This window comes from Rhinatrema bivittatum, chromosome 8 (assembly GCF_901001135.1).
Source record: "Rhinatrema bivittatum chromosome 8, aRhiBiv1.1, whole genome shotgun sequence".
NCBI classification, from domain to species: domain Eukaryota; kingdom Metazoa; phylum Chordata; class Amphibia; order Gymnophiona; family Rhinatrematidae; genus Rhinatrema; species Rhinatrema bivittatum.
This window is the reverse complement of record NC_042622.1, coordinates 195,871,176-195,889,472: the sequence shown is the minus strand read 5'-3', so window position 1 is coordinate 195,889,472 and position 18,297 is coordinate 195,871,176. Positions and strand designations below refer to the sequence as shown.

General features: G+C 48.5%; 2 protein-coding genes across 8 annotated transcripts in view; one reads left to right on the top strand and one right to left on the bottom strand.

Moving 5' to 3' along the window:
- The window catches only part of KIAA0753 (KIAA0753 ortholog), a 155,217-nt gene extending 153,811 nt beyond the window's left edge, over positions 1-1,406 (bottom strand). For 6 of the 7 annotated variants that reach the window (XM_029612389.1, XM_029612394.1, XM_029612395.1 and 3 more), the window contains exon 1: positions 939-1,406. The gene's annotated coding sequence lies outside the window, so the exon portion shown is untranslated. Of the gene's footprint in view, positions 1-477; positions 511-938 lie in introns of all 7 variants that reach the window. The other variant, XM_029612390.1, reaches the window with a different exon arrangement.
- A 138-nt stretch (positions 1,407-1,544) lies between these two features.
- The window catches only part of TXNDC17 (thioredoxin domain containing 17), a 37,232-nt gene continuing 20,479 nt past the window's right edge, over positions 1,545-18,297 (top strand). Inside the window, exons 1-3 of the mRNA XM_029612397.1 lie at positions 1,545-2,032; positions 3,004-3,085; positions 4,961-5,036. Coding sequence (XP_029468257.1) covers positions 1,726-2,032; positions 3,004-3,085; positions 4,961-5,036 — 465 coding nt within the window. The 5' untranslated portion in view covers positions 1,545-1,725. The remainder of the gene's footprint in view (positions 2,033-3,003; positions 3,086-4,960; positions 5,037-18,297) is intronic.

The following is an 18,297-nucleotide window of genomic DNA, read 5'->3' as shown; positions in this document are numbered from 1 at the left end:
GGAAACTGCAGAATCAGCTGCAGCACTGACATTCGGCCTGGAGAAAAGATGACCTGACCATCCATCCTTGAGTCTGGATATTGTTTAGACTGGGACTGTTGGCAAGGACAGTGAGTAATCCTGTCCCACAAACACAGTCTAGTTTGGCACGCACACTTGTTTACATTAGGCTATAAAAGACAAGTAGCTGTGGCTGACAAACTGAGAGAGTTCCTTTGCAGAAATGCAAAGTGATGCTTTTCCTTTGCTGACATGCAAAGTGATGTTTGTCCTTTGTAGACGTACAAAGTGAAGACCCCTTTTTCGCCTGTGATGCGCTCTCTCCTTGCCAGGCTGATGATGAAAAGGGTGTAGTGAGTATTGGCCGAAATACTGTGCACGAATACAGATGTATATGCTTAGAACTGTATATTTTAGTGCTTAGATACTTAGAATCGTTAAGATTGTATATCAATAAACATATTATTTTACTTTTACCTTGTTCTCGCCTACCACATTCCTTACATGCACCTACAAAATAAAGTAAATTTCATGCAATTTACTTTATTTCAAATTTTCATAGAAAAAAAATCATTCATCCAGTTACTTAGCGGATGACAAACCACCACTAAGCAAATGATGCATTAGTTTGGGAATGACCTTGACACTCAAACTGAGGAAGTCAGAAGCATGGTATATGTAACAACCAGTAGCCAGAAAATTATAAACCTTACATTATTCTTTTATATTCCTAAATTTAAAAGAAGGGGGCTAGGCATCATGGTAGTGGGAAGAGAGAAAGTGGTAGAGAATGCAAACAGGAGTAAGATGGAGTATAAAAGGCAATACAGAGAGACTGAAGGAGATATGACACGGAAGACATAGAGATGAGGAAAGTGGGCCAATAAAAAAGGAGGGAGATGCGAGAAAAGTCTCGGATATAAGACGAAACTCCTTACCAATGGCAGGGACCGGGCACCGGTTCCTCTCACATTACCGATCAGATGCACTCGCCATCAACCAGCGTTCTACCCACTCCATCCGGCCGCTCACGCCGGCGCCATGACAACAGGCGCGAGGCCTGACGGAAGCAGCTGCTAACCGACCCAGGACAGCGGACGGTGCCCCCGGAGGGACAATGTTCTACAAGTCCCGGGACGTGAATATGTGTGCAGCGATGGGGCAAGGCTGAGAAACAGAACAGGGTTCATCTCTCCCACAACGCAAAAAAAGTGAAATCGCCGTTTTAGTTCATAGGTGCCACCTCCGTGATGCTTGAACATTTATCAATATTGAGCAAATCCCGTCACTGTGTCCAGGGAGATGTCATTAGTACTGAGTTTAGTACTCGCAATCGTTTTGAAAAGTTGCTTCGTATGTTTCAGTTACCAGCGTTAATAAAGCACACTCAAGTGCTCACCAAGCCAGATTATTGACTTTTGACTGCCCAGTTTATTATTTATTTTGCTTCTTTAATTAAAAAGCAAATGTGACCTTTCTAAAAATGCCCTTTTGCTAGAATTTCCCCCCGAGGCGGCCGCTGCACGGATGTGCTCTGGAACAGTACGTGGATCGGGCATGCAACCTAACCAGCTGATCCAAGCTTGGTTTTACCCCGTGCTCTAAATGGAACGTTCGGATTTCCCCCCCCCAACTGACATTGAAAGAAAATAATCGGGACCGGATCAGGCTGATCGGCTGGAGCTGGGAGTTGAGGCGTCCCTCCCCTCCCCCTTTGCTGTAAAGATGCTGCCTCTTCCTGCCTGCCGGGAGGAAGCAGGGTGTTCAGGGGCTGAGACAGGAAGTGAATTAGCCAGATTAGAAGCCGGTGAACTGGACAGGATCGAAGCCGGTGAGCTGCCGCCGCCGCCGCTGAGTGAACAGGATTCGCCCCCGGAAAGCATGGATCAGTGCACCTACTTAGAACTGAAAGCCCGGGGCTTCGAGGAGTTCAGCCGGATCGTGGACAGCCACAAGGGTCAGGCTGTCTTTGTGCTATTCAGTGGAGCCAAAAATGAAGCGGGAATCAGCTGGTGCCCGGACTGCATGAAAGGTGGCGAAGCTCTTTCAATTTTTTTTTCATGTTTGATTAACCCCCCCCCCCCAATCCCCAAAGGTTTTGTAGGAAGCGCTGGGTGGCATTATTTGAGCGGACTGCCACGTGTTCGATGGGGTTCCGGAAGCTCCGAGGGGTGGGGGGAGGCAGCAGGAGCTCAGGATTACTATTTATTTATTTATTTATTTATTTATAGTTTTTCTATACCGATTTTCCTGCATAAAATGCATATCAAACCGGTTTACAATAAACCTGAATAAGCAGGAAGTGAAATTCCTTAGTCTAATACATTTAAACATTTAATACTACCGTTATTACTGTACAGGGATATAGAAGAGACAGTCCTGGCTCCGGCGGAGTTTATAGTCTAGCAGGAAGGGACACAGACAAGACAAATGAAAGGTTTCAGGAGCTTTGGAGATTGGGCATAAGTGGAGAAGTAGCCCAGACCTAGTAGTTAGAGCAACTGGCCGAGAACCAGCCAAGCTAGGGGTCAAATCCTGTTGACCTTCTTTGTGACCTTGGGCAAGTCTCTTCACCTTCCATTGCCTCAACCCTCTCGGGGCCGTAAGTGCCTACGGTACTGAATATAACTCACCTTGAGCTAGCAATGAAAGCGTGAGCTAAATCCAAAAGAAAAGAAAAAGACCAAAATCCAAACTCTCAATTGACAACACCAAATCTACCTTGGCTGAAAATATTTGAGACTCCTGCTAAATGCAGGGACTGAGTGCTGGAAACTTTCTAGGGTGTAAAATTTCAATTTAATTTGTAGATTTCTTTTTCTTCTTGCATTTCTACTAAAACTGCAATTTTCCCATATTTTCTGCTTTAGACATTACTTCATGGTTTAATTAACTATGTTCAGCCATTGTTATTTAGTAACTTGTACTCTTATCACTGTACTAAGATTTTTATAGCAGGAGGGGGGAAAAAAAGTCGACTTGTGTTTTTTTTTTTTCCTCCAGCTGAACCAATTGTGCGAGAAAACCTGCAGTATCTTCCTGAGGATTCTGTCTTTGTTCACTGCGATGTTGGAGAAAAAGATTGGTACGTGATCAAAAAAAGAGAAAAACTTGGGCATACGCTACCACGCTATTTATCATGTCTATAGCAACAGCGTTATACAGACACACATACTGTAGATGAGAATCCCTGCTCCATGGAGTTCAGTCCAGTCATGTGGTGCAAAGGAATGCCAGCATTTCATTGTGAAACCGTAGGGTTTATCTCTGCTCTTATTAGCTGCTGAAGGGTTCCGCCCTAGACCAATGTCTGACCTAGCCTGACAACACCGATTAGAGTCCAGTGCTGTAAATAGTTTATTGCAGTGATGATCTTATGAATAAAGGGGCCCCAGGCTTTACACTGTAATTTAATATTAATTTCTGCCTTTTGTGACTGGACAGCCACTCCAAACTGGATTACAATAAGGTTAGAGCAATTGACAGCAGATTACGGTAGTTACTGTTGAATGAAGGTGTTGGGAGTTTTAATGTATAAACATTTAAAAGCTGAAAATCTATGCATGGGGGTAAGAAAGAAAGGAGTGAAGCAATGGTTTTTTTAAACTTGGTTGTTTTCACATGCCCACCATAAGAAAAATTCTTAAGCTTTATGAATCTTCCCCCCACTCCGATCACCTGACCTGCCCAGAGCCCCTTCCTCACTGTCCTGTGGGAGCCCTCCCCCACCCACTTCATTCCTTCTCTAACAGCTGTCTCCAATTCTCCTCTTTCCATCCCTGCCCCCGGTACCGTGGCTGCTTTCTTAAATCGGTTTTGCATGACTCTTAATAAATTTGAGCTTCATGGCACTGTTCTTGGGACCATTAGCTCACACTGTAAGAATACTGCAGCAGGATGGGCACCGCATTACTCAAACATGTCAAGAGTAGTACAGAGAGCCCAATTAAATAAGCGACAGTAAGAAGGAATTGGCACTACATGACTGTTTCAATAAATGTGAGCCCTGCAGAGCCAGGGAAAAAAAGGAGACCTGCAACCCAGTGAGTGCCATATTGTCACCCAGTACCCCCAAGTTTGAAAAGCATAGGAACAGAATATGGGAGCAGAGGAAGACCATTACCCATATTTAGTCAGCCCAGTTTCTTTTCTGGTGCAATGCCATAGGGCCCAGTTGATCTCTGGCTTTCCCCTCACATCTTCACAGCTAGGGATCCTCTGTTCTTATTATCCCAGGCTTTCTTGAATTCCAATACTGTTTTTGACTCCACCACTTCTACCGAGAGCTCATGTCATGCATTCATTGGTCAATTTTGTTTCGGTGGTACACACGCATCTCACGAATGGCGAGTAGGTGCGCAAAACTGATGGTATGTATGAATGCTACATGCGCCTACGCTCCATTCGTGAGATGCGTGCATACCACCGAAATAAATCGACCAACAAATGTACATCCCTATTCATCACCCTGTTTTCTGATGTTGCTCCTGAGTGTATCCCTACAGCGCTTCATACTTTGACCTCTTGTTCTAGAGTAATGGTTCCCAAATGTTTCCTGGAGGATCCTCAGCCAGTTGAGTTTTCAGGATATTCAAAATAAATATGCATATGAGGGGAAAGGGGATGGGTGGAGACTTATCCAGTTCGATTTGTTTTGTTTGAGGGATCTGTATATGCTTCGTCACTCAGTTAAAACATTTTCGACCCCCGCAAACTGGAGTATGGTATGTTTGAGTGGAAATAAACCCCATATTTAAATGCATACTTGAAGCACTGAAAACAAAATGTTAAAGGAGATGTAAATTCTAAATAGCCATTGTATATAAAGTCATCTGTCTGACAAATAGATACTTCACAAAGATATCTCTTTATCTGACAAACTACGACTGGAGCAATTGCAGTATTTGGAGAAGTCTGGGATAAGTATTTTTACCACGTGTTTTTAATTTCCCATTAATAGCTGGAAAGACCCCAGCAATGATTTTAAAAAGAACTTGAAGCTAACTGCGTTGCCAACGCTTCTGAAATATGGGACGGTAAGTCTTTTAATGGACTCTCCTGCTTGTCAAGGGGTAGAAATTATGTTTCCAGCTTTTGCTTGGATGGTATTTTTATTTCACCTTGTTTTTGCTTCCTATGGAAATGTTTTAGAAGATAAATAAAAGGTACAAATGATTTGAAAAGGAAAAGGCTGATATCACTTGAATGCCACTCACTTCATCAGATGTGGCCTGCTTGAGGTTTAGCTTTTTCAATTTATTTCAAAGCAGAAAGCAGAGTTGCTTACCTGTACCAGGTGTTCTCACAGGACAGCATATGTGAGATATGGGTGACATCATCAAGATGGAGCGCATTCACGGAACACTTTTGTCAAAGTTTCTAGCACTTTGACTGGCACCTACTGGGCATGCCCAGCATGGCACTAAACCTGCAGCCAGCAGGGGTCCCTCTTCAGTCTTGTTTAAAGCTAAAGGAAGTGCCGAAAAATAAAATAAGAAAATGTAACGAACCCAACACCGTGGGGTGGCGGGTGGGTTTCGTGAGGACTAACATCCTGCTGTCCTGTGAGAACACCTGTTACAGGTAAGCAACTCTGTTTTCTCACAGGACAAGCAGGATGGTAGTCCTCACATATGGGTGAGTAGCAAGCTGAAGATGCCCAAGCAATCACCAAATGCACCCAAAGACGTGCAACGGGCACAATAACAGGGGTGGATTTGGGTAGGAGGGCATCCTGAACGAGTCGCTGGTAGGATATTGGGTAGTTAAGCTGAGAATAAATTTCATAGGATAGACTGGCCAAAAATGGAATCTTGCCTGCCAACCTTATCCAAGCAATAATGGGCTGCAAAGGTATGGAGAGAGCTCCAGGTTGCAGCCTTACAAATATCAATAAGTGGCACCGAACAAAGGTGTGCCACTGAGGTTTCTACGACCCTAACAGAGTGTGCTTTCACATGGTCTTGTAGCGGAATGCCTGCTTGCTGGTAGCAAAAGGTGATGCAGTCCGCCGTCCAGGAGGAAAGGGTCTGTTTTCCCACTGGAGTTCCCAATTTGATGTTATCGAAAGAAACAAATAATTGAGTGGACTTCCTGTGGGCTGACGTACGCTCCAGATAAAAGGCTAGGGCACGTTTGCAGTCCACGTTTGTAGAGCCTTTTCCCCAGGGTTTGAATGGGGCCTTGGAAAGAAAGTAGGTAAGATAATGGATTGATTAAGATGAAATTCCGACACTACCTTTGGTAAAAACTTAGGGTGTGTACGCAGGACCACTCTGTCATGTAGAATTTTAGTGTAAGGCGGATAGGTGACTAATGCCTGTAACTCACTAACTCTGCAAGCAGATGTTATAGCGAGAAGAAAAATCTCTTCCCGGTACGTACCAGGATCAGTCCAGACAGTAGGGTTATGTCTCCCGTCCAGCAGGTGGAGTCAGAGGTCAAAGTTCTAAGCACCTCCCATATCCCAGGGTGCCTCCTGCAATCCTCCAGTATTCCTCTGACTCCAGCAGGTGAAGGAAGACATCCCCTGCGGTCCTGTTACTTTAGTCAGCTGAGTAAATTTACCTTTATTTGTAGTCAAGGGATTTTTTATTCATGGCTGATCTTTGACTAGATCTTCTTAGTTTAAAAAAAAAAAATTAATAAGAATAGAATTGATTTGATGCTGTGTCAATTAGCCTTGACACCCGGAAGATCTTTATTATTCCCGGGCAAAGAGGGGATTTACCAGTGGGCCGGTCCCTCCCCCTTTCTGTGCCAGAGAAGTTTTTATGCCTCTGAAGGGAGCTTAAAGATTTTTTATTAAATTCCAGAGAGGTTTTCATTCCCCTGAAGAGTAAGCTCCATTCCCTGTACGTACCTGGATCAGTCCAGACACCTGGGTTGTGACTCCGCACCAGCAGGTGGAGACAGAGTAAAACTTGTCGGGCTCCCTACATATAGTAAGGTGCCACCCACAGCCCCTCAATCTTTCTCTGTCTCCAGCAGATGGGGCAGGTCCACCCACAGTCTCTGGGATCCCTGGGGTTGTAGTTGTAGCTAGTCAGGGATATAAAAAAAAAAAAAGAGGATAGCACGGATTCCTTTTTTATTTATTTAAAAAAAAAAGAAAAGGGAAAAGAACTTTTTGGGTTTTCAGGAATTTTTCTCTTTCGGGAAGCTCCCGTTGGAGGTGCCTCCCAGGGGGGTTGTCAGATCCTGAGGGGATCATCCCCCCCCTGGTAGAGGCCGCTGCTGGGGTCGAGGACCCGGCCTTCTCTGGCAGCAGCGTCGGGGGTGTCACCGGGGAGCCCGGTTCACTCACCCCCGGTGGAGCCCGGAAACCTTCAGCACCTTGGTCAGCGAGATAAGTAAAAAAAAAAAAAAAAAAAGGGGTTTCTTTTATTTCTGCGCCGTCTCTCTCTCTGTCTTCCCTCGCGACGGTTCGCTTCATTCGGGGGGGCGGTTTTTAATTTCGAGGCGGCGTACCTGTTTCTTTCAGCTCGGCCGAGATGCCAGTCTGTTCCGCCTGCCGCGCGTGCGGGTCTCTCGAGAAGGGATGTGCACAAATTGCCTCGCCAGAGGCGAGGGACCATCGGGGGGCGATCGGGGGGGGGGGGGGGGGGTCGGCCCCGGGCGTCCCATTCGCCGCCGCGCGTAGTATCTGCCGAAGCGGGGGGGGCCGGATCCGTTCCCGCTTAGCGCGGGAACGGTGGCCATTTTGACCTCAGTCCGCGAGGCAACCAGGAGAGCCATGGAACATGGCGCCCAGCCTCCTCCTCTCTCTCCCCAGCCTCGGGGGGGGCGCCTCGGGGTGCCTCAGATGCGGCTGATCTGGGCTCAGAGGAGGGGCCCTCGGACTCGGAAGAGTCTTTTTCGGAAGATTTCACTTTTTTATTAAAAAAACTGGCGAAATACCGAAGGACTCGGCGCAGGCACGGGAAGGTGCCAGGGGACGAAGGAGGACGCTCTCGCTCCCAGAAGAGGTAGGCCCGCCCTAGAGACGTGTCGGTACCCCCGAAGGACAAGAGACCGGCGCGTGGCGTCCCCCGGGACTCGGAATCGGAGTCCACCTCCTCGGAGGAGGAGCGGTCGGTCTCGGGGACGACTGGAGGGCCTGAGGGGCCCGATGACCAGGGGCCAGCGCAGCCGGGCGCGGGCAAGGACGCGCTGACGGGGGATGGGGATGATCCCAAGGTCGTCCGCCTCTTTAAGAGGGAGGAGCTTTCCCCTCTCATTCCAGCGATCCTTGAGGAACTCGGGGTGGAGGCCCCACCGGTGGAAACCCGTCAAGGGCCTAATATGGATCCGGTGCTTCTGGGGCTCGCGGGTCCTACAGTGGCGTTTCCTTTCCATTTTTCTGTGTCCGACATTCTGTTTCGAGAATGGGACACCCCGGAGCTGGGCCTTAAGGTGAGCAAGGCCATGGATAAGCTATATCCTCTGCCGGAGGATGTTTTGGAGTTACTGCGTCTTCCTCGCGTGGATGCTGCAGTGTCTGCAGTCACCAAGAGGTCGACCATCCCCGTCACAGGTGCTACGGGATGTCCAAGATCGGAAGCTAGAGGTGCAGCTCAAAAAGGTTTTTGAAGTGTCAGCCCTGGGGGTCAGGGCGGCCATTTGCAGCAATTTTGCGTTGCGGGCTGATCTCCGCTGGGCCCAAAACTTACAGGCGAATGCGGGTCTCTCAGATGGGGAAGCCTCTCAGGCGGATCATCTGGAGGCGGTAATCGCTTACAGCGCTGATGCCATGCACGATTTGCTGCGGACTTCGGCCAGGGCTATGGTGTCGGCGGTATCAGCTCGCCGTCTTCTTTGGCTCCGTAACTGGGCTGCGGACGGTACTTCTAAGGCTCATTTAGGCTCCTTGCCTTTTAAGGGGAAGTTGCTGTTTGGTAAACAGCTGGATGATCTCATGCAGTTCCTGAGTGAGAACAAGGCTTTTAAGCTGCCAGAGGACAGGCCAAGGTCTAGGCCCAACTTCTCTTCACGGAATCGTTTTAGGACTAACCGTCGCCAGAGGCCACAGAGGTCAGCTGGGTCGGGACAGTCCTTCCGATCGGGCGCTGTCAGATCCTCCACCTGGTCTCAGTCCTTTCGTGGGAAGAGATTCAACATGACAGGTGGACCCTCGGCGGGATCGGGGTCCAAGTCGGCCCAATGATACGCGACCGGTTCGTTCCTCGTCGCTGATTCCAGAGGCCGTTCCACTTGTGGGAGCGCGACTCGGACGTTTCTACGAGGAATGGACCAAAATAACTTCAGACCAGTGGGTCTTAGACGTGATAAGACACGGTTACGTGTTAGATTTTGCACGTCTGCCGTGGAACAAGTTTCTCGTTTCTCCCTGCAAGGCTATATCCAAAAGGGCAGCCGAACGGGCGACCCTCCAACGCCTGGAAGCCCTGGGCGCCATTACTCCCGTTCCACTGACGCAACGGGGCATGGGAAGGTACTCTATTTCGTGGTTCCAAAGAAGGACGGGGCGTACCGTCCAATCCTCGACCTAAAAGGGGTCAACCGGTGCCTTCGTGTTCCCCGTTTCAAGATGGAGACGATTCGCTTGGTAGTGGCTGCAGTTCGTCCAGGCGAGTTCCTGACGTCCCTGGATTTGACAGAGGCGTATCTCCACATAGGGATTCAGCCGGCCTATCACAAGTACTTGAGATTTTGCATCCTGGGCAAGCATTTTCAGTTCAGGGCTCTTCCCTTCGGTCTGGCCACGGCGCCACGCACTTTCACCAAGGTTATGGTGGTGGTGGCTGCTCAGCTCCGACGGGAAGGGCTCTTGTTCACCCTTACCTGGACGATTGGCTCATTCGGGCCAAATCCGAGATCGAGTGTCGGCAAGCGATTTCCAGGGTCCTGCAACTCTTGCGGTCGCTTGGTTGGGTGGTCAATCTAGCCAAGAGTCATCTTCAGCCCACCCAGAGGTTGGAATACCTGGGGGCATTGTTCGACACCGAGAAAGCCACGGTGTCCCTGACTCAGGACAGGGTCCTCAAGCTCCAGGGACAGGTGAGACGCTTGTTAGCCCTGCGATGCCCTTTGGTCTGCGATTACCTGATGGTGTTGGGTTCCATGGCGTCGACACTCGCCTTGGTACCCTGGGCTTTTGCTCATCTGCGACTGTTACAATCAGCGTTACTTTCCCGCTGGAAGCCGGTATCGGAGGAGTTTCAGCGACCGCTGCCTCTCACAGACCACGCCAGGGCCAGCCTGCAGTGGTGGCTCTGCCCCAACCATCTGACGTGCAGGGTTTCTCTGATCCTGCCCAACTGGACGGTGGTCACGACGGATGCCAGTCTCTCGGGTTGGGGAGCGGTCTGTGGGGGGCGCTTGGTGCAAGGTCTGTGGTCGAGCCAGCAATCGCAGTGGTCCATCAATCGGTTAGAAACCAAGGCAGTGGCGCTGGTGTTACAAGCTTTTCTTCCGTGGATACGGGGTCAGTCGGTACGAGTCCTGTCGGATAACGCGACCACGGTGGCCTATATCAACCGTCAAGGCGGAACAAGGAGTCAGCAAGTGGCGGAGGAAGCGAGTCAGTTGATGTGCTGGGCGGAACGACACCTCAGCAGCATTGCGGCGTCCCACATCGCCGGCGTCGACAACGTCCAGGCGGACTTCCTCAGCCGTCATCGGCTGGATCCAGGAGAGTGGGAGCTACCGGAGGTAGCGTATCGTCTCATCTGTGCCAGGTGGGGTCAGCCATGTCTGGATCTGATGGCCACCGCGCAAAACGCAAAGGCTCCGCGGTTCTTCAGCCATCGGGAGCGGGGCACGGAAGGAGTCGATGCACTAGTGCTTCCTTGGCCCACGGACATATTGCTTTATGTGTTTCCCCCGTGGCCCCTGATAGGCAAGGTTCTACGGCGAATCGAGTTGCATCCGGCGGAGGTGATATTGGTGGCGCCGGAGTGGCCAAGGCGTCCGTGGTTCGCTGATCTCCTGCGGCTAGCGGTGGAACATCCGCTTCGTTTTCGGGGAGACACGATCATTCTTAGTCAAGGACCCGTCTGTTTGGAGGACGCGGATCACTTTTGTCTCGCGGCTTGGCTTTTGAGAGGGCGCGCTTGAAGACTAAGGGGTACTCCGAGGCAGTGATTACTACGTTGTTGAGAGCTAGAAAACAGTCTACGTCCTTAACCTATATGCGGGTCTGGACGGTTTTTGAGGACTGGTGTAGTTCTCACGAGGTTAACCCCATTCGGCCTGCTGTGCCTGAGAACCTCGCTTTTCTTCAAGAGGGTCTCTCGAAGGGGCTGTCCTGGAGTACCCTGAAGGTCCAGGTAGCTGCCCTTGGTTGCCTTAGAGGGAAGGTCCAAGGAGTGTCCTTGGCGTGCCATCCAGATGTGACGCGTTTTCTGCGGGGGGCTAAACATCTACGCCCGCCGGTCCGGAATCCGTGTCCCTCCTGGAATTTAAACTGCGTGCTTTCAGCTCTTTGTGGGTCGCCGTTTGAACTGGTCAAGCGGGCGACTTTGAAGGATCTAACCTTGAAAACGGTGTTTCTGGTCGCTATTACGTCCGCTCGTCGTGTCTCGGAACTACAGGCTCTGTCTTGTAGAGAACCATTTTTGCGGTTTACGGAGACGGGTGTCTCTCTGCGGACTGTTCCTTCCTTTTTGCCCAAAGTGGTGTCGTCGTTTCACTTGAATCAGTCGGTAGATCTTCCAGGGTTTTCGACCGTGGATCCCCTGGACAAGGGGTCGAAGGAACTAAGGAAGCTCGATGTGCGTAGGATTCTAATTCATTATCTGGAAGTTATGAATCCTTTCCGGGTTTCCGACCACCTGTTTGTTCTCTGTTCAGGGGCTCGCAGGGGGTCTGCGGCTTCCCGGGCCACGATTGCGCGTTGGCTCAAGGAAGCGATTGGTTCGGCGTATCTTTTGCGGGGCATGTTGGCGCCTAAGGAGCTTCGTGCCCATTCGACTCGGGCGCAGGCCACGTCTTGGGCCGAGGTTTCTCGTGTGTCCACGCAAGAGATCTGTAGAGCAGCAACGTGGAAATCGTTGCACACTTTTACGAGACATTACAGACTTGATGTCCAGGCGGCTGAGTCTCAGGGTTTTGGAGCGAGTGTTCTCCGAGCGGGACTCTCTGCTTCCCTCCCTGGGTAATTGGCTGTGGTACATCCCAGGTGTCTGGACTGATCCGGGTACGTACAGGGAAAGGAAAATTAGTTCTTACCTGATAATTTTCGTTCCTGTAGTACCACGGATCAGTCCAGGCTCCCGCCCGTCTGTGTCTTGTAGTTCATGATAGAAAGAGAGAGAGTCTGCTCGGTTGATTTCCTTAATTATCCATTGTAGTTTGCAGTTTTTTTTTTGCACTTGCTGTTGATGGTTCTGAGGGTTTTCCGGTTCCAGCTCGAGGGGCTGTTGTGAATCGGCCTCATTTTCTGGTGTTTTTTCTTAGTTAGCTAGTTTTGGCTTTTATCTTGCTTTGACATTACGTGCGACTGAGGGGCTGTGGGTGGCACCTTACTATATGTAGGGAGCCCGACAAGTTTTACTCTGTCTCCACCTGCTGGTGAGAAGTCACAACCCAGGTGTCTGGACTGATCCGTGGTACTACAGGAACGAAAATTATCAGGTAAGAACTAATTTTCCTTTAATGGTATGATAATTTAAAAAAAAAAAAATAAATCAAAACTGTGAAGTTCAAGGCAAGTTTTAGGATTTGTTACGGCACAAGCGAGTTTTTATTTCAAAGCTTCTCTTTTGCAGAGCTGGTTGTTGTTTTTCTGTCATGCCGCGCGGCTATCGGTGTTCTGCCTGTGGAGAGCCGGCAGCACGGCTCTCCAGAGACAGTCTTTGTTTTCGCTGCGTTTCTGGCGGCGAAGGGCCATCAGAACTGCCTCTTGCCAGCAGAAAACGGCCGTTGCCGCGTATGCACGATTCAAATATATCACAGCCTGTTTCCTTGCCTCGAACGGCCCCGTCCCTGAAACGCGGGGGAGTGGCGGCCATTTTGAATTTAACCGACGATCGCGTTGGCTCGCAGTCTGACGGAGGGGAACTCATTGAAGGTTTATCACCTCCTACTTTAATTCCAGAGCACTCTAATTTGAATGAAATTGACAATATTCAGCCTCCTTTACCCCCGGGGGGAGGGGGGGTTAAAACAGCCATTTTCATCACAATTTATTTTGCTTATGCATAAGGCATATTTGGAGGCTACAGCAGATGCAGAAGGTAATCAGCCACCGTCTGCTAAGATTCCTAAACATGCAGAGGAATCTGTCACATTTAATTAATATGGGTCAAGATCCTGACTTACAAGACCCTCTCCTGGGATCATCAGCTGATACTATTGATGAGGGGGTTATGGAATCAGCTCTGGTGGAAGGGGATGATCCCCAAGTACTGAGATTGTTTCACAAAGAGGAGTTAGATCCTCTTATTCCTTTTGTATTAGAGGAGCTGGCAATTCCAGCACCACAACCAGTGACTGATTCCACTCCTGGGGATCCTGTTCTTGCAGGGATTAGGGCTCCGCCTAAATCTTTTCCTTTTCATCCTAAGCTTTTTCAGTTGCTTACGCGAGAATGGGATTTTCCAGAAGCTGGTCTTAAGGTTACTAGAGCTATGGATAAACTTTATCCACTTCCACAAGAATTTTTGGACTTGCTGAAGGTCCCTCAAGTTGATTCTGCAGTTTCTGCCATTGCTAAGCACACCACAATTCCAGTCACTGGAGGCACGGCTCTAAAGGATTTTCAGGATAGAAAACTTGAGGTTCTTCTTAAATGTATCTTTGAGGTATCCGCCTTAGGTGTACGGGCAGCGGTGTGCAGTAGTCTAATGCAGAGGGCCACTCTTCGGTGGGTTCAACAGTTACTTACCTCTCAGGACTTGCCGTCGGTAGAACTTGAGCAGGCCAATCGTTTAGAATCGGCAGTAGCATACACGGCTGATGCAATATATGACCTATTATGTACTTCGTCACGTTCAATGGCTTCTGCAGTTTCGGCAAGGAGACTTATTTGGCTTCGCCATTGGGCGGCTGACGCAACTTCCAAATCTCGCTTGGGTTCTTTTCCTTTTAAAGGATCATTACTTTTTGGGAAAGAGTTAGAGCAGCTCATTAAAGATTTGGGAGATAATAAAGTTTATAAATTACCAGAGGATAAACCTCGTTCCTATCGTTCGTTCGATACCTTTAGAGGCCGTTTTCGGGGCCAGAGAAGGTTCCGAACTGGTAGAATTCCATCTTTTTCTACACGTCAATAGCTTTCAAGGGCCTAGGTATGGGTCCATTCCTTTCGTGGGAGACGGCCTCTCCGTACTAACAGCTCCCAAACCTTTCCATCCTCCAAAGCTCCACAATGAAGGTGCGCCGGCCAATTCCTTGGTGCCAGAAATAGGAGGACGTCTCTCACGTTTTCACAGGGAATGGGTCAAAATTACCTCAGACAATTGGGTCCTCAATATTATAAAACAAGGCTACGCTTTGGATTTTGTCCGCCCTTTAAAGGATCTTTTTCTAGTATCTCCAAGCAGTTCTCTTCTAAAGCAGCAATTTGTTCGTCAAACCTTACATCAGTTGCAGGATCTAGGAGCTATTGTTCTGGTCCCTCTGTCCAATATTGGACCGGTCGTTACTCCATTTATTTCATTGTTCCCAAAAAGGAAGGAACATTTCGTCCAATATTAGACTTGAAGGAAGTAAACAAATCACTTCGGGTTCCTCGTTTCCGTATGGAGACCTTGAGATCAGTCATTGCGGCCGTCCACAAAAACTAATTTTTGGCCTCTTTAGATCTGTCAGAAGCTTATCTTCATATACCAATTCAGGAGTCACACCAGAGATATCTTCGTTTCATGGTGTTGGGCGAACACTATAAGTTTCGGGCCTTTCTGTTCGGTTTAGCAACTGCGCCTCGAGTATTTACCAAGGTAATAGTGGTAGTTGCAGCAGCACTCAGAAGGGAAGGGATTTTGGTTCATCCCTATCTCGACGATTGGCTCATTCGAGCGAAGTCAGACTCTTTGCAGACTAGCGATCCAGAAGGTTCTGCATCTTCTTCATATCCTTGGTTGGGTAGTCAACTTCAAGAAAAGTCATCTAGTCCTGACGCAAGTTTTGCAGTTTCTGGGTGCTCGATTCAATACGGCTGTGGGAAAGGTTTTTCTTCCACAGGACCGGATGCTCAAATTGATGTCGCAAGTTCGTCGTCTTTTGGATCTAAATTTACCCACGGTATGGGATTATTTACAGGTGCTTGGTTCTATGGCATCTACTCTGGATATGGTCCCCTGGGCTTTTGCACATCTAAGACCTTTGCAAAGGGCATTGCTTTCCAGGTGGGACCCCCAAGTCAGAGGAGTTTCATCTTCCTCTACCCCTTCTGGAGCCGGCTCGGTCCAGTTTAAATTGGTGGTTGGTACCGCGTCACTTGCAGGAAGGAATGGACCTGGAGCCTCCTCAGTGGATATTAGTGACAACGGATGCCAGCCTTTTCGGTTGGGGAGCTGTATGCCAGTCAATTCGACACAAGGTCAGTGGACAGCTTCACAAGCCAAGTGGCCCATCAATCATTTGGAAACCAGAGCGGTACGACTAGCACTGCGCAGATTTCTACCACTTATTCAACATTAGTCGGTGAGGGTTCTCTCCGACAATGCCACGACAGTAGTGTACATAACAGGCAAGGTGGCACGAAAAGTCGCTCCGTAGCCATAGAAGCAGACATGCTAATGACCTGGGCAGAATCTCATCTACGCCATCTAGCGGCATCGCACATAGCAGGCGTAGACAATGTTCAAGCAGACTCTCAGTCGCCAGTATCTAGATCCCGGAGAGTGGGAACTTTCCTGGGAGGCAATGAGCATTCTCACGCAAAGGTGGGGGACACCCAAGCTAGATCTGATGGCTACCCGTGTCAATGCGAAAGCGGCTCAGTTCTACAGTCGAAGGAGAAAACATGGAGCGGAAGGGGTGGATGCCCTGGTTCTACCTTGGCCTAAAGACATCCTTGTCTATGTGTTTCCACCATGGCCACTAATAGGAAAAGTAGTGAGACAATTAGAATCTCACGAAGGTCCGGTGATTCTCGTCGCTCCAGAATGGCCTCGCAGACCATGGTATGCGGATTTCATCAACTTAGCGGTCGACGGTCCCATCCGCCTAGGTCACCTCAACAACCTCCTTCGACAGGATCCAGTATATTTCGACCAGGCGTTTCACTTTTGTCTAGCGGCCTGGATTATGAAAGGTGGCAATTCAAAAAGAGAGGCTATCCAGACTTGGTCATCACCACCATGCTTAGTTCGAGAAAACCTTCTACTTCTCTCACCTATGTTAGAGTATGGAAAGTATCTGATGCTTGGTGTAGTATATCCGGCTTGTCTCCGCGCAGAGCTACAGTTGTAGACATTTTGGCTTTCTTACAAAACGGTTTAAAAAAGGGTCTGGCTTATAATTCGTTCCGCATCCAAGTTGCGGCAATAGGCTGTTTACGAGGTAAGGAGAATGGTGTGTCTATTGCTATGCATCCGGATGTTGTTCGTTTTCTCAAAGGAGCCAAACATTTGAAACCACCAATCCGGGCTATCTGTCCATCGTGGAATCTGAATTTGGTTCTTCGTAGTCTTTGTGCTCCTCCTTTTGAACCCCTTAAGCGAATAACTTTGAAGGACTTCGCTCAAGGCAGTATTTCTTGTATCAATTTGTTCTGCTAGACGCATTTCAGAGATTCAGGCATTGTCTTGCCGTGAGCCTTTCTTGAGAATTTCAGATTCAGGTATATCATTGCACACAGTACCGTCCTTTTTACCCAAAGTGGTTTCCTCTTTTCATCTCAATCAATCTGTTGACTTTCCATCCTTCCCAGATTTGGATAAATCTTCTTCTCAATCACGAGACTTAAAAAGACTTTATGTCCGCCGAGTGCTCTTACGTTATTTAGAGATCACTAATGTTTTTCGTCTTTCGGACCACCTTTTTGTTCTATGGAGCGGCCCTAAGAAGGGCTATCAGGCTTCTAAGTCTACCATTGCACGGTGGATGAAGGAAGCCATTGCTTCGGCATACATTTGTAACGGTCGCCCAGTTCCTGATGGTCTCAAGGCGCATTCGATACGCTCTCAGGCGGCTTCTTGGGCCGAGAGTCATTGTGTTTCACCTCAAGAAATTTGTAGAGCGGCGACTTGGAAATCTTTGCACACTTTTGCCAAACATTATCGTTTGGACGTTTGCGCGCCAGATGTCTACTCTTTCGGCAGTAGTGTGCTGAAGGCGGGACTCTCCGGATCCCACCCCATTTAGATCAGCTTGGGTACATCCCAACTGTCTGGACTGATCCTGGTACGTACAGGGATAGGAAAATTAGTTCTTACTTGATAATTTTCGTTCCTGTAGTACCAAGGATCAGTCCAGACGCCCACCCAGTTTTTTTCCGGAGAGTTCGCTATTGAATATTGTTTATTTCTTATTTTGATTTCCTTTTTATATTTTTCCTATGCAATGATTTAAGAAGTTCTGAAGATTGTTACATTATTTTTTTCATGTTATGTATTTGTTATATTAATATATATAGTTGATCTAGTCATTGATTATCCTTCTTCATGAGTTTCTGCTTTGTTATTCAAAATACTGGAGGATCGCAGGAGACACCCTGGGATATGGGAGGTGCTTAGAACTTTGACCTCTGACTCCACCTGCTGGAAGGGAGACATAACCTACTGTCTGGACTGATCGTTGGTACTACAGGAACGAAAATTATCAAGTAAGAACTAATTTTCCTTTTCCAGCTGCAATAGCGGAGATCGCAGGAGTGGAGAGGCTTAAATGGAGTTTCATGAGCCGCCCTAAGACCACGTTAAGGTCCCAAGCGGGGGCCGGAGGGCGCAATGGAGGTTTCAGGTGGAGCAAACCTCTCATGAAGCATGTGACTAAGGGCTGAGTCGAAAGGCTACATGAAGATATTTAAATACTTTCAAGGAATCAATGCGTGGAAGGAGGGCCTATTTCATGGAAAAGAGGCTCTGGAACGAGAAGGGGGGGTCATTTTTATAACCTGCAAAATCTCCATATTTCAGTGTGGGTAACAGTATTACATACAACAGCATGATATTAATACCCTAATCATATGCTTCTGTAGATCATTCCGGATCAGCCCGCATGAAGAGCAAGTTTGCTTACCGTAAATGGTGTTTTCCGTAGATAGCAGATGAATTAGCCATGCTGTATGGGTACGTCCTTCATGCCACTAGGTGGCGAAGCTCTCAAAGTCTAGCAAAGTCTTTTAGCTAGGTGCTCCCTCCTGTACCCTGACAGGATCACCTCAGCTCCTCAGTCAGTATCAAAGCA